The 14,948-nt window shown below is 41.5% G+C and overlaps 2 protein-coding genes across 8 annotated transcripts in view; one reads left to right on the forward strand and one right to left on the reverse strand.

Annotated features, from left to right (window-relative positions):
• KIF11 (kinesin family member 11) overlaps positions 1–3,298 on the reverse strand; it is a 24,564-nt gene extending 21,266 nt beyond the window's left edge. The window contains exon 1 of the mRNA XM_080596468.1: positions 3,177–3,298. Coding sequence (XP_080452594.1) covers positions 3,177–3,199 — 23 coding nt within the window. The 5' untranslated portion in view covers positions 3,200–3,298. The remainder of the gene's footprint in view (positions 1–3,176) is intronic.
• Positions 3,299–4,014: 716 nt separating this feature from the next.
• IDE (insulin degrading enzyme) overlaps positions 4,015–14,948 on the forward strand; it is a 62,748-nt gene continuing 51,814 nt past the window's right edge. For 2 of the 7 annotated variants that reach the window (XM_080596470.1, XM_080596474.1), the window contains exons 1-2: positions 4,267–4,484; positions 14,335–14,519. In XM_080596470.1, coding sequence (XP_080452596.1) covers positions 4,378–4,484; positions 14,335–14,519 — 292 coding nt within the window. In that variant the 5' untranslated portion in view covers positions 4,267–4,377. Of the gene's footprint in view, positions 4,485–7,027; positions 7,084–8,321; positions 8,344–14,334; positions 14,520–14,948 lie in introns of those variants that run through there. The other 5 variants (XM_080596472.1, XM_080596471.1, XM_080596469.1 and 2 more) reach the window with 5 other exon arrangements.

The raw sequence follows: 14,948 nt of genomic DNA on the forward strand, positions 1-14,948 counted from the left end.
CTTCAAAGCTTAATAACACCTACCCTATTTTGATTACTAAAGTGGCACACAGTACAGAAGCTGAAGTGAGCTAGAGTAGGGTCTCCATATGCAATTACCAGTGAAGAATTATCAGCAAGTCACACTTATTATTCTTATAGTTTCAGCATCTTCCTCTTATCTAACCAAAACCAAATCAGAGTAATATAGCCCATTTAAATTTGTTTACAGCCTCCAGACTAAGAACCCCTGGAATAGATTCAACTCTTAAAATGAACATGCAAGCACTAAGGCGTTTTTGAAGGTAGAGAAAGAAGCCTTGACTACATGCAACTCATGCTTCATGCTGAGGAAAAGCAGGGAGTATAGCAACATACATTACATCCTTAAGACTACATAACAGTTTTTATTTCATCTTCACAACACCCAGGAGCACCCTAGCCCTATGGTCCACCAATAATCTATCTCCCACCTAAACTATCTCCCATCTCTGTCAAAAAAAAAAAAAAGGAAGAAAAAAAAGCAAAGTTCATATTCTTTCAGTTATGCACATTTAACTCTGCATTAAGAGTTCAGTATTAAGTTCATACTAATGTAACTAGTAAATCTCAAAACATCTGGAAAACTACTAGATATGAAACAGGCAAAATTATTCAAGCATTTCTTTCAGTTGTTTTTACCTCTGAAACACAAACAGTGATAGATCAATCATATATACAAATACAAAACATAAAGGGGAAAAGGAAATTATACTTACAACAGAACTTTTAGAAAAAGCCCAGAAGCCAAACAAGTTGAGAAACAAAAATGTGTCAAGGTGTCAGATGAATACTATTTTAAATAGGAAAGCTGTCCTGAAAACACAAATTAACGTCTGGTATATTAAGAAAGATGTTTATATGTACCTTTATTGCTGAAGCTGGTGAAGAGTGGTCACTCAGGGTATTAGGCCTCTGTTGGCTTGTTTGTTTTTCCTGGTATAATTATCTAGCTATGAGTATGGGGGGTTTAAGAAAGTTGTAACAGGGAAAATAGAATTGTACTGGCATAAAAATATCTGACACTACTACAGAATGCTTTTTTTTTTTTTTTTCCAGTACCTAAACACATGAAAAAATGTCTTTACAATAGAAGAAGTTATGCCAGTTAAACAATACTGGTATAATCACAGGGTTAAACGCTTCTGTTAACATGCCATTGGGGAAGACTGAAACTAAGTTATTTTTGTAGGAAGAGATGGAAGACTTTTCCTAGTAGCTGGTTAGTGACCCTGTTTTGTAACACAATTGCAGTTTAACATCTCATGTTTTATACATTACTTCTTTAACATATAAAGGTTCAGTTAGGGAAGTTAGATGCACAGTTAGGAGCAAAGATATTCTGGCAGTTACCACTAATTTTTTTTCATATATGCCTTGTCATGAAATTGCCACTATTTATTTTGGAATTGAAATAACTATAATCTATGCTTTTTTCAGCCTGAGGCCAGATTTCTTCAAAGCCCTTTTATATACAATTACAATTTGAATTTAATCCAGAATTTTAGGTAGGCAGAAAAATATGCTTCTATTAGAAACATGTCAGGACTGTACGTAGAGTTTTACACTTGCTGCTTCTTAGTTTTCAAGAAGAATTGAAAATAGTGGGTTTATTCTAAACAGTTTCAAACCTGCCTATTTTAAGGATTGTTCTTCCTGCACTGTACAGCTATGTCACACATCCTGAAGAGGAGTCTGCCGCTGCTACTCCGTAAGGTTTCTTCATGGGATTTTTTCAATAACTTCCACACTTACTTACTCTAAACCATACTTAAGTTCATTTGACCTTTTGGACAACACTTGTTTTTCTCTATGGCAGATGAGGAAGCAAGACTGAATACAACAATTGTCTATGAGCAATTAAAGTTTCACATGGAAAATATTTTTGGTTGCTGGGTTACATTAAGAAAGGAATTTTATTGAAAGTTCTGTTAAGTTTTGGTAATGGTGTTATATTAAAAATACTTTAGAAACACGCAAAAGATATCCAAAGTAGTGGATGAAGGTAATTTTTGGCTACTATAAACTGAAACGGAGAGGGGCTAATTATAAGAATATGATCTCCAAATAAACATCAGTGCCACTGCATAGCCTCTAAACAAGCTTAGAGGGAATAAAGTTGGCATAGGTGCAAAGTACAGTAAGTGTAAACTTTATTGTTTATGACACAATAAGAAGCATAACCTTTCATCACCATAGTTAGACAGGTAGAAGCCCTTGCTCTAGATGCAACTGTTCCCAGAAGATGACAGTTTTGCAGATGAAGTCTAATTTGCTTTCCCAGAATTGCCCCCATGTATATCCTAGGCAAGATCTATAGGGAAAGACAGTACTTTTCAGAGCAGCTAACTCAGGTGGAAAAGGCAGGGCACATTAGGGTAGCAAACTCTCTTTCAGGACGTGAAAAAGGAAGAAATTGCCTGCACACTCTTGTAGCTTTCACCCCTATGTGATAACTGATACAACACATCTACCACTCCTGTAACCAATAAAGGTAGTGCATTTCTACTATACATCCAGTGTAAGAGAGCAACTACCCAACCTCTTAATCCCCTGGTTTGCTCTAGAGAGGGAATAGACAGATCATTAAGAGGCAATCACCTGGCAGAGTGTGCTTTCTGCTAGACACAATAGTATTACCCTCTCTAATGCAGTGGCAATGGTGACCAGATGAAATTCAGACCTCACCATTTATCATATCCTGTTTCCCTCCAGCCTTGTCTCCTCTTTTACATACACTAGGAAATGGAAAAATCAGATTACCTCAAACTAGAATCCCACGAGGACAAAGATAGCCTTCATTTTCACAGGAGTTAACATGTTGTGTTAGAACCAGGCTCCCACGCAGTTCTATATCCAACCAGTTAATTTAGGTGAAAACTACCAGCAGCCTTGCTCTAACCAGGATTAGTTAACTTGTGAGACAGTTCTGTGTCTAAACTGAGGCCTGAGTGTGGGTGTGCTTGATGCAGACGCGACTGTTTTAAATTGGGTAGTGCAGGTACGAATAAGAGCGTCTCTATAGCAGCACAGGCCTCAGTGGAAACCAGCAGCTGAACGTCTACCCCAAATTCCCCGACAGATTTTGTTGACCATATGGAGTAGTGTGCTGCCATTTTGAATAGCTGATTTAACCAAAGCTGACAAGTTTGAAGCTACCTTACATACACCTTCAGTCCCATCTTTGGATGCAGGAATAGCCCGAGCTATCTCCTCAGGTCACATCTTTCTGTTTGACGATAGGCACAGGGTTCACTGAAGTCAACTTCCAGCTGTGAGACACCAGCTGTAACAAAGGCAGGCAGTGGAAAAGTTGACAGTATCTCCCTGGACTAAAACTGGGCACTAAATATAGCAAAGTACTGTTTTCTTCAGTATTTTTAAATCTTGAGAAATAAGACAGAGGAAGATAGACACATTGGAGGAAAGCACATTATTAGAACTACAAACATGTGGGTGGTGGGGTTTTTTTGTTTGTTTTTGTTTTCCCCAAAAGGAATTAAAGTAGCCGGCCACTAACACGACTTCCCCACAGGCATTTCTACCAACAGATGAAAAAAACTATTTCCCCAAATACCAAATCCGTGGGGTTTTACCGCAGGTTCAACCTAAAGGAGCATTCACACCCTGGAAGCCGTCTCGCAGGCAGACTGCCGCGCCTGAGGCGGCAGGGACCTGCTGCTGCAGACCTCTCACGGCAGCTGGCTGGAGGCGAGCGGGCTCCTGACGGGGAGCTCCCAGGGCGGAATTTCTCTCCCTGAGGGCAGCGAAGCCTCAGAGAGCCGCTCCGCCAGGAGATCTGCAATCTCAGCCGCTCAGGACGGCGCGGCGCGGACTCAACTCAAATTACGAGGCGCCTAATTACCTTTTGTCTCCGCTTTCGCCGCCGGGAGCCGGGCGGGCGGCCCCGCGGCAGGGCGGGCAGGCAGCGCCCGCCGTCCCCTCACGGCCCGGCCCCGCCGCCCTTCGCCCCGCTGCCCCGGCCGCCTGCACCGGGCGCGGCCCGTGCCGGCCGCCCACCCGCGGCGCCGAGAGTCGCCCCGGCTCCCCGCCCAGCCACCCACCCCCTCCGCCGCCTCCGCCTACCTCCCAGAGGCCCCCCGCCCCCTCCCCAGCCGCAGCCCTCGCCCTGCCGGCAGCAGAGGCGGCCTCACGCACCCCCAGGTACGGGCCCCGCTAGGCCCGGCACCGCGGCCCCGCCGGGCGAGGAGGGCGGACGGGACCCCGAGGGCGCCGGGGAGGGGTTGGCCGTGGCCGGGCGGGGAGGGGAGGGGAGGCGGGCGGAGAAGATGGCGCCGCCGCCGGCCGCCGCGCTGAGGAGCGGCGTGTGCTGAGCGCGGCCGGGCGGCCGGGCCGGGATATGCGGCGGCTTCCCGGGCTGAGGCGGGCTCTGCTCGGCTTGGTGCGCCCCTGCGCCGCCCCGGCCTCCCGCTTGGCCTCTCAGAGCCGGCGGCGCAGCTTCCTCGGGTACGGTGTGTGTGTGCGTGCGGCGGGAGGGGGAACGGGGCAGGGGCCGGGTCCCGGCGCTGCTTAAGGGGCCGCGGGGTCCCCTTCGGGTCCCCCCCCGTCGTGTGCGGGCCGGGGGCACCTCGTGCGGCCAGGGCTGCCCGCGGGGGGCGGCTTCAACCCCGACTCTGTGCAGAGCTCGGGCCGCGGAAACAGTGAGGGGAAGGCAGGGGGCGGCGGGGCACGGGAGGCCCGCGTCCTGCCCGCCCTGCCCGCCCGGAGCCGGGCTCGAGTTTCCCGGGGCGCTCTCCGTGCACAAAGCGCGGCCGCTCGGTGCCGTCCTGCCGCGGCGTGCCGCCCGGCCTTCCTTTAGTCCCCCCCTTTTGTTTTCCTGAAACAGAACCGGAGAGTTTTCACGTTGCTCAACTCCTCAGCCTTCCTACGGCGTAAATACCCACATCGGTTAAAAGCAAACGACTCGCGGAGTTACCAAAGTTGGTGGGAGCGGCCTCCGCAGTTCGTGACAAGCCGCCTGCCGCGGGCAGGGAGCGGGCTCCGCTTTGTGCCCTCCGGGGCTGCCAGGCGAAGTTTGGGGGCTGCTTAAATAATGGGGGGCTGGTTAAATAACTGGGGGCTAAAACCTGGGGGCTGGTGAACTTAGGGGCTGGTTGAAGCGCGGGGCACCTCAGCACGGCTGTTCGAGGAAGGGAACTGGGGGAGGGAAAGGGGTGAAGTTGTTTTCCTCCTTCTGTAGCTGCTGGCTCTATTATCTTAATCGCCAAACCTATATTTAACGCTGCAGAAGTAAGAGATGTCAAAAGTAGCGTGGTTTTTTTTTAAGGAAAAGAAGTGAGTTATGATGACTCATGCTGTCAAATGCTCGTGTGTCAAAATTCAGACGCACCGTTATTGTTCCTAATTGCTGTGCACACCATACCGTGAACGCACAGCATATGTTTCGCTGTTGTAGAGGTAATCCGCAATCCACGGGCTGAGCCAACGCTTTCCTGAAGCTGTAGTTTCTTCTACTAGGCTGCTGCTCTTTAAGCATATGAATATATGCACTATTGGGACTTAACTGTATGTATGTGGGTAGGCCTGTTGTGTTTTCATACTGCCTACAACCATGAATTAATCATCCATTTAATTGTGAATTAGGAACTACATAAATACTGAAATGAGAGGAGGCAGAGTAGGCATGGCACTTACACATTTTTCTTTAAGATGGAGAACATGTAATTGAGAGAGATCCTTAATTTTTACAAGTTACCTGTTTCCATTTCTGGATTTTGTCCATTTTGACCTTTTTCAGCTTTAAATTTTGCTTCTCTCTTATTTTTTAACCTTCAACTGCACATCAAGCAACAAAGATCATTTCTCTGTTAAACCTTCTTATCTCCTGCTTCTCATCTCACGTACAACATTATTCTATTTCAAATTATTATATTTTCAACAGAAAATCAAATGATGCTGATGTTGGGAATTCCCCGAAAGAGTTCCTATTTGCATGTTTGGATGACTTTTTTTTTCCTTCCTTTTACCTTTCTGTCTTTAGTTGCATGTAAGGCTGTGTCTGAGTCCCTTGGATGTGCCTTCAGGCCTTTATCAAAGCATCAAGGATATAACTCATTTTGCAGATGAGTACAAAAGTAGCTCCCTGCCCTGCTAGGTCTAGAAAAAGAAAGGGGGAAGGGGGAGAAAGTCTTACCTCCAGTATTTCACTGAGCTGGAAGGTGTTAGGCTTGTAGCTAGGGGTCATTGCAGGTTATTTACTGAAGTCATTTACTAAAAATACTGTCAGAGCTTTTGGGAAGTCACGTTGGATTGATATTCCTGATGTATTTTACTGTATTAGATGCTTTCATAATTTTGATATATCAGTCTTACAACAAGATAGTTATCAAAAGGACATGGTAATAAAAATGTCTGGAGAGGAATGGATTTAACTGGTATTGTGCCTCTGGTTATGTACTTGTACACGTGGTCTGTCAGCAGGTATCTTCATCTTCTCAGTTCTTATATTTTATCAGCTCATTGATTTGTGAGATAGGGCTGTATATACACAATAAGGTGATTTTTGGTGGAGCTTGTTCAAAAGCTGATTCAGTGTAGCTCTGTTTAGAAGATTTGTCCTTCTGCAACTTGTTTTTAGAATGAGTCAGAATTATAGCTTGCCCAAACGACTGAAATGGAAAAAAATGCTCTAAGTTGGAAGTTTACTCGCAGTGTTAACAGTAGAACTTGGACTGAGCTGTCCAAAATCATAAGAAGTAGAACAAAAATAGGTAAATAGTCAGGACTTCTGTGGCTGAAACACACCAATGAATCTTGTAAACTGCTCACTGTTATAAGTCTGTTGGTTCTCTGAGATCCGCTATGAAATAAGAACTTGCTTTTGATGGGGGATTACAGTACTTTTTATGACCAAAAGTCCTAAAGTTCTTTGTGGTTTTGTTGCTTAGATTTTCTCCTATCTTCTTTGTATGTTCTTGTATCTTTCTATGTATTCCTGTTGTTGTGCACTGCACCTAAAGTTTCAGTCTCATCTTGTTTTTTTACATCAGGCCTCACAAGTTTCTCTTCTTGAGGATTAGAGACAGATGGCAGCATAAAGTGTTAGGTGAGTTGGCTTTACAGAGAGTCTTGGACAATCTGATGTGCTACTTGCTGACAAAATGTATGAAATACACATCCAAACGCATTCTAGAAGAAAGCACAGAGGTCTCTCATGTGGCATCCAGTTCTACACATCTCCTGACATGTGCAAGGCTGCGTGCTAGACACCACTGCTGCTTTGTGGTTGTGCACCGAGCCCTGCGGCTGTAGGGTGGTGGGAGAAAAAATGGTAAGGAGGGAGGAAGAGTGAAGGAGAACCCCCATTGGCTTCACAGCATTTGATGCATAAAGCGATTAAATAAATTCATGAGAATGCTTCTGAAGAAAGTAAAATACACTTTCAAGCAGCATGTAAGACTATTCTTATCAGTCTTGTTCGTAGCACATGATTTGAGACTGTGATGCAAATACTGATGCAATCTAAAATACTGTGCCAGGTTTGGGAAATCATTCTGCAGATCCTGTATCATCACATTGTCTAAAGAACAAAAACAGATGGTTTTGCTTAAATGTAAAATGGCCCAATCTTTTAAATAACGAAAGGCTTCAAAACCCTTTTGGAATTTGCCTAATTTTTAGCAATCTTCGTAAAAATAATAATAATAAAAAGAAGCAATGAATTGCTGGAAGAAGGTTTATTCCACTTGGTGTAGTGAACCTGGATAAAACTTGTCTACTCTGGAGAATGTGTTCTGGTGATTTTTTTGGGGCAGTTTTTAGAGAGTAAAAGTATTGTGGTTTAGAATTTTTTAAAAACTTGTTATCCTTCATTTATATGTCTAAAATCAAATCATATAAAATCCTGCATTTTTGTTTGATGTTTTTACCCAGTGCTTCGGAATCTGTGAAATGTTCAAGCAGAGGTATATAATTTTAGGACACTGGATTAGCTTTATGGTGTCTTGCTGGTATATCCCATCCTGTTTGACCAACCCAGGGCAGCTGAAAACACATGATTTTGCCGCTCAGGCCAGACACTCTGCTGGGGCCTTATCTTACAAATGGAACTACCATGGCCCTTGTTTTTGCCAAGTTCACACGTGCTATCATCTCATTAATGCTACTGGTAATTTGTGTACAGTCTCCATGCACGCACTGGCAGTGAAACGTGCAGCAGACCAAGTTTTATGGCAGTGATCTAGAAGCTGCAGAAGCTGGACCCTTCTGGGAACAAGAGCGAGGAAGGCGGCATCTGCTTGGCCACGGTCATTAGGAGGGAATTTTCTGAGTCTGTTCCAGGCTTGGCAAAAAGCTGCAGACTGAGGTTCGGAAAATGCTTTCATTGTAGTGAGACTTCAGACTTGTCTCAAAATGAACTGCATAACAAAACCTTATAAATATTCATCATCCTTAAACTTGCCTGATTTTGCATGATTAGTTCTTAATAACTTGGTAGCACTGATTAAATCATTGTGGGTAGCTGGAGCTTTTGTGTATGAAGTAATATGCTGAATTCCTGATGAGTTTGTAAGTGTTAAACTTCTCAAAATGTTAACATTTTTATCTACTTATGCAGTCTATCTGCTTGTGTATGCAATCAGATTTATTTAGATCAGCATCAGGAATGTGTTGGAATCTTAGAGGCATTCTCTAGCTTCTTGACAAGTAAATTCACAGAAGACTGGTGCTGTGGATTATGGATGTTGAATCACATCAACTGTTTTATTCTCTAAATGTATAAAAGAAGGCTTACTGGGTTTGTCTACTTATGAACCTGTAACCTGAAAGAGTTATGATTCATGTCCTGAGGCATCCTTTATGGTTATGGTCACCTGAGTTGATTTAGTTTGGTGAGATTACTCACTCTCTGCTCCCATTTTTTTATGATATTCATGGTAGCAGACCTTAGTAAAAACAATTGTCTGATTTTAAGGAAAAAACAGAATGAAACTGTACTGGCCATGCGGTACTGTTTAAAAAATAAATTGTGGCATAAAAGTGAATCAAGAAGTTAAGAGAGCAGGTAGATTACTGGTTGACTTGCTGGTAACGTCATTGTTATGCGTATAAGGATGTCACAATGCCATCAGATGCTGCTATTGTGAGTGGTGGTAGAGGCTAAAGGAAAAGAGGAGCGGTAAAGGCATGTGGAAGAATGGGGATTTATTTTATTATTGCAAAGCCACCAACTTGTAACTGAAGAAGTTCATGGAATCCCCCGCAGCGCTCAGTTCAGTGGCAAGAATTCACTGTGAGAGAGGTGACAAAACTGCCTGTGGTTGCCACTGGCTGGCAGTTCTGCAGCCCTAGGCTCCTGCTGAAGCACACGGCTCTTCTTTTGCTCCGGGCATTGGCAGCTGAAGCAGGCTTGTGTAAGTTACTAAGAACTGTAAACCAAGATGGATTAGTTAATAATACAGAGAGCATGTATCACTGGTCGATCCCTTACAGGGCAGAGCAGAAAGGTTTTGCTCTGTAAGTGGTAGGCATTGAAGTTTGGAATTAAAAACAAAACAAAACAAACAAAAAAAACCCCTAAAGTAGAAGTGGATATAAATAAAACAGAACTTGGAACAGGGGCAAAATATGAGATTGAACTTTGCTGTGGTCTTTGTGTAGTTTCGAAGACAGAACTTCAATAACTGTTGTATAGCAGTCAGTGTATCAAGTGTATTTAAAAGACATGAAACATGAACTGAAAAGTAGGAAAAATGCAGATTCTGGTGTATATAAGCGTAAACATACAGTGAGCAGGTTGAAATCTTCACAGGCACTTGCATGAAAGTCATTTGGGTTCAGTTGTATCAAAGCTTCAAGGAAACCTCAAATTTTAAGACAGCTGACATACAAGAAACTAAGTATCAAAAGCTGCTGAGCTGGTAACTGTTTGCTGCCATTCGGTTACTTTAAGCTGATTAGTGTTTATTGCCATTCATGCGGCTCAGGCCTGTATATCAGCATTCTTGCATTCCTGTATATCATTCTTGCATTGAAAGCAACCCTGAGGAGTTTCTGTTAATTGGTTTTCAAATATGGTCATTTAATTGCTCAGTCTTAAGCTTGACTGCGGTGGTTAATTCTTAATTAACATAAATTTACTAAAATAACTTAGATTAGTTCAGCAGAATCCTGTATCACTTAATCCCCATCCCACTCTGTAATAGTCTATTTGCAGGTGGAACCTGGTGTCCCTAGAGAGCCTCGCTGGTCCCAAGGGACTGCCTGCCTGGAACTCATTACCAAAACGGGGCCTCAAAGAATAGAATATAATTTTACTCAAAGTGCTATAGTGTAAAATGCAGTGTCTGTTTGACTAATACTCTTCTTGTACAAGTGAAGTAGTTTTGACGAGAAGGAAGAATGTTTAATATTTCCTAATCATTGAAACGGGACGCTGCTTTTGATTCAAAAATCCCCGTTCTTTTCTCTTTTCTTTCTAGCTCAGTCATCTTGCCACCTGTGGTTTTTGAGCCAGAGAATTCCCAGTGCCTCAGTAATGCTTTGTATTTGCTCCTGCTGTCTTTGCTTTATTGGGTCTTCTTCTGTTGCTTCTCATTTGTTAAAGTAGTATGACAATATTTCTTTGAATGACACTTCTGTTAGGATATTAGCACTGTAATAAACAGAGCATTTAGTTTGTGGATGAATTTCTTTCCTACTGAACATCAGCATCCAGCAGTGACTGTGATGATGGCAAGTAGATACAGCAACTTCAGGACGGGCTCTCAGCGTGACTTTAGGAATTAAGCTGCTACTTTTTTATTTTTTTAAAAAGTACACGAAATGCAGAATTCTTTTTTCTTTTCTTTTTTTTTTCCTATTGTCAAAAAGTGATTGTAGTGTTTTAGGGTTTGTAATGTTTTAGGATTCTTGTGCAAAAGAAAGGAATGTGTAATTGTCACAAAGCAGTTGCACTTAGAGAACTTCAAAGTTGCAGAGAAAAGCAGCCCTGTGAGGGGGTGGTTCATATTGCAGCTTACAGTTTACTCATTAAGGAAGTGTTATTGTATAAATCTTCTATCTTAAATGAAATTTTTTAGATATTGTGTTATAATAACTTAGCACCAGGAGGAATGGTGATTTAGTTGGAAGATATTGGACTTGTACGTTTAATTTTTCTTCCTTTGACACATTGCCTTCCAAGTGTATTTCATAGTTGATCTGCTCTTGCCTTTGTGTGAGCAGCACAATTCAGTTTGCAGGGGAGTAACTCTGGGTTAGTCACGCGAACCCGTCTGAAGTTGAAGAGAATGTTGCATTACAGTTCTCGGGGAAATAACAATCAAGAAAGAGACACGAGATTAAGTCCTTGGTTTGAAGGCTTAATAACTGATTTTGACCTTTTGAGAAGTGTAGTTTTTCCTGTACTGAAATTTGACTAGCAAGGTGGAGGTAGCCTACGAAGGAGGCAGAAGAAGGGAACGATAACAAAACGAGATGGAGGTGTGCAGCTTCACAAGACAGCAATTGAAATTTCATAAGATTTCACAGGAGCTGTGTAATTTGATGAATCACATTGGAAAGATGAGTCATTTGAACAAACAATGTTCTGTGACTTAATGAGGTGGTAGAGAAATAAGGAGATACCAGATGACAAGGAAATTGTGTAGAATTTTTCCCTCTCCCCTGAAATTTTATAGTATACATGTATGTTATGATAAGCAAGTGTTATATTAATGAGATTGAATGTTTTAACTGAAAACTGGTAATTGTTGGCAGAGGTGAAATCAGAAGATACAGAAACAACCTGGTGCTCCTACGTACGTACATCTGACAGTGCAATAGAATTGTGTAGAAGAGACAGTGAAATGTAATTAAGAACAGTTTAATTAGGCACTTTCGTCTCTGAAAAGTAGTACCCATTCTCACTTGATACATTTTACTCGGTATCTAAGTGTAATAGAGTATTTCTGCTTAGTGCTCTGACCCTTGAACAAGGAGGCATTTCTGTGATAAACACGCATTATATACGTGCTGCTGATGCCGAGAAGCCGAGAAGTTGCCGTGCTCGGAGTGTGCTCCATTTTTGAATGATACCTGCACATTTTCAGAGGGAGGAAGCCCATAAATATTCCAGGCAGGTTTAGCCTGAGTACAGGGTTAAGCTAGGAGATGAAGGACGTTCAAAACAGAGTGTAGATATTTAATTCAGCACCTAAGTTATGGATCAGTTATTACATTTGACTGCACTTTTTAAAGAAATGTATGGTGTGAGAAGCGTGGTTTACTGGTGGAAGTGTTTGCTTCTCAAATGCACAGAGCAGCGTGTTCAGAAGTGTGATTTTGTATTGTTTATGTCTCCAGTTTGGCAGTATTCAGATTCTTCTTATTCCTTGCTGCTTTCTGTACTCAGTGCTTCTCTTCTTTACTTGGATTATAATTCCTGTTTGCAATTGTGCTTTTTTCATATAGGGGTGTTTTATAACTTCAGTTTATTAAAAAATTCCCAAGTAATCTTTTTACTTCTTCCAAATGTTTTCAAAGTTCGAATGCCTACCTTACTACTTTTGTTTACAATTACATATTTTCCAGTGTACATATGTATCTCCTTTCCTTAGCATAAATCCTGCTCTATACACACTTTCCCCCTGGTAAAGGTAAAATCTTGATATTCTGTTTGTGAAACACTATTTCCCACCAGTTGTACTGTAGACATTATGTTCAGAGACGTTCTTTCCTTAACCTGTAGTTAATAATCAACTTTTTATCAGCTACAGTATAGCATATTACACCAACACTGATGCTTGTGCATCCCTGGCTGCAAGCTGGACACTGTTTTCACACCACCAGTAAACAGGAGGGAAAAATCCAGAGGGACAGTAGCTGGCAGAACTGCTTCCCATTCAAAGAACGTTACCGTGTTGTAGGAAGGAGATTTTACCTGACTTTTTTTTTTTCATTTGCAATTCTAAACCATAAGTACACTGTGTAATTTAGATTTTCTTTTCCAGAGTTGTTATTTGTGTATCGGGTAATGTTGAGTGTTCAGTTGATTTGATTGCTAAAGAGTTAGTTATAATGTCATGGCTGAAGACTTGAAACAGTATGCTGAAAACTATGCGTTCCTTCTTGTACCCCATCCTATACAGTCGTAAAGCTTGGATGCAGTATTAAAACTTGAATGAAGTTCCTTGAACCATATAACCCTGAAAAATTTAAAAATAAATACTGTATAACTCCTCATTCTACGTACAGTACAGCCAGACCCATAAAAAATGCCTCATGCCTCTGTGCACGTGTTGTGGTGGGGTGCTAAACTTGGATCTGGTTTTGTTTGTAAGTGCAATTAGTTCAGCAGCTACTAGTTAAACTTACGTAGTAATTTACTTGGCAGTAGAGCAGCAACACTTCACCGCAGAAGATTAAGTTTGGCTGATAGTGTACATTTATAGCAGGCCCCTTTCTAAAACCCTTCCTGTAAAATAAGGTTAGAATTCATTCACTGTTACATACAGGAATATACCACATGATTTTTTTCCGCTGTCTCAAAGCATTACTCTCTCATTTACCATTTCTGGGATTTGCTTATTGGTGGGTGGATGGTTTTTTTTTGTTTGGTTGCTGTAGCATGCAGTCAAGCAGTTCCCCTCCATCTCCCAAAATATGCGAGTCTGAATGTCTCACCTTTTCACTTCACACTTAAAAAACTGAATAGACGGAGATTATCATTTTAGAATCACACTTTGTTTATTTACATTTCAAAATGTGCCACTAAACAGTCCTGTAGTATATCTGTTAAATAGTAGAAGTTGAAACCTGTGAAGCTGTCTTCTCTTTGATCATGGCGATTATGCTCTCTGATTGTGTTTTTATGGTAATATTGTAAATGATGTCACCCTTTTGTGCCTGAGTGTACAAACGCAGTTGTCATATTAGTATATTTTTTAATCTAAGACAAATGCAAAGTTACAGCATTCAGAATGCAAATGCCAATTCAGAATCATGAAATACTTTCCTGAAGGGTGAAAGTGTACTCAGGATAGTAACATAGGACTCATTCCATTTTTATCGCAATTTCATTTATATCAATTAAGGGGATGTTATTTCTTTGCTAAGTTATTTTTTAATTACTGCTAGGATGAAACTTATTTAATCCTTCAATTATGCGATCGGCCTTTTTTTTTAGTGTTACTTATTTTGACAGAATTATCTCAGGATCTGAACTATAGTTTTAGACCGTTCTATGACTTTTGTATGGAATGAAGTTTCTTGCTGTCTGTATCACCTACAGCTTATTCTCTAACATATTTTTTTACATATTAGCAGGGCTTAAATAAAAATAATAAGTGAAATTTCTTTTTTTTTTTTTTTTAAGGCTTCAGAAGGAGACAAATAACAAAATGAACAATCCGGCTATTAAGAGAATAACGAATGAAATTATCAAATCACCTGAGGATAAACGAGAATATCGTGGACTGGAACTGGCAAATGGCATTAAAGCGCTTCTCATTAGTGACCCCACCACAGATAAGTCTTCAGCAGCACTAGATGTGCACATAGGTATTTAAAGCATTTTGTGTTCATTATAGACTTTTTGTATTCATTATATACTTATTATGTTTTTAAAATGCTTTAACTTTTGGTACCTTAATTGCAAATAAAATGGTAGCAGTAGTATCTAGCTGGTAGCCTAGCCTTTTACTGTAATTTAGAGTTTAATTCTTTGACCTATCTAGTTGAAAATTGAGAGCTAATTAAACTCTCTTATTATACTGTGTTTACTCAAGCGTAGCTCAGTCTGTAGAAAGACTTCTAATGAGTAAGTTTCATGTTATGAAAGCTCTTTTGTAAGCGGAAAAGGGGCGGATGTGAGTACAATTATTTCAGATGGCTCCATCTGTCACGTCAAACTTTTTTTTTCCACGTTAAGTTGTTGATGTGTTGAGGTGAGAAGATGCTATAGTGCAGGAGGAGGTGGGGAGGCACACC

Source organism: Anser brachyrhynchus (genome assembly GCF_964034855.1).
Source record: "Anser brachyrhynchus genome assembly, chromosome: 6".
Taxonomy (NCBI): Eukaryota; Metazoa; Chordata; class Aves; order Anseriformes; family Anatidae; genus Anser; species Anser brachyrhynchus.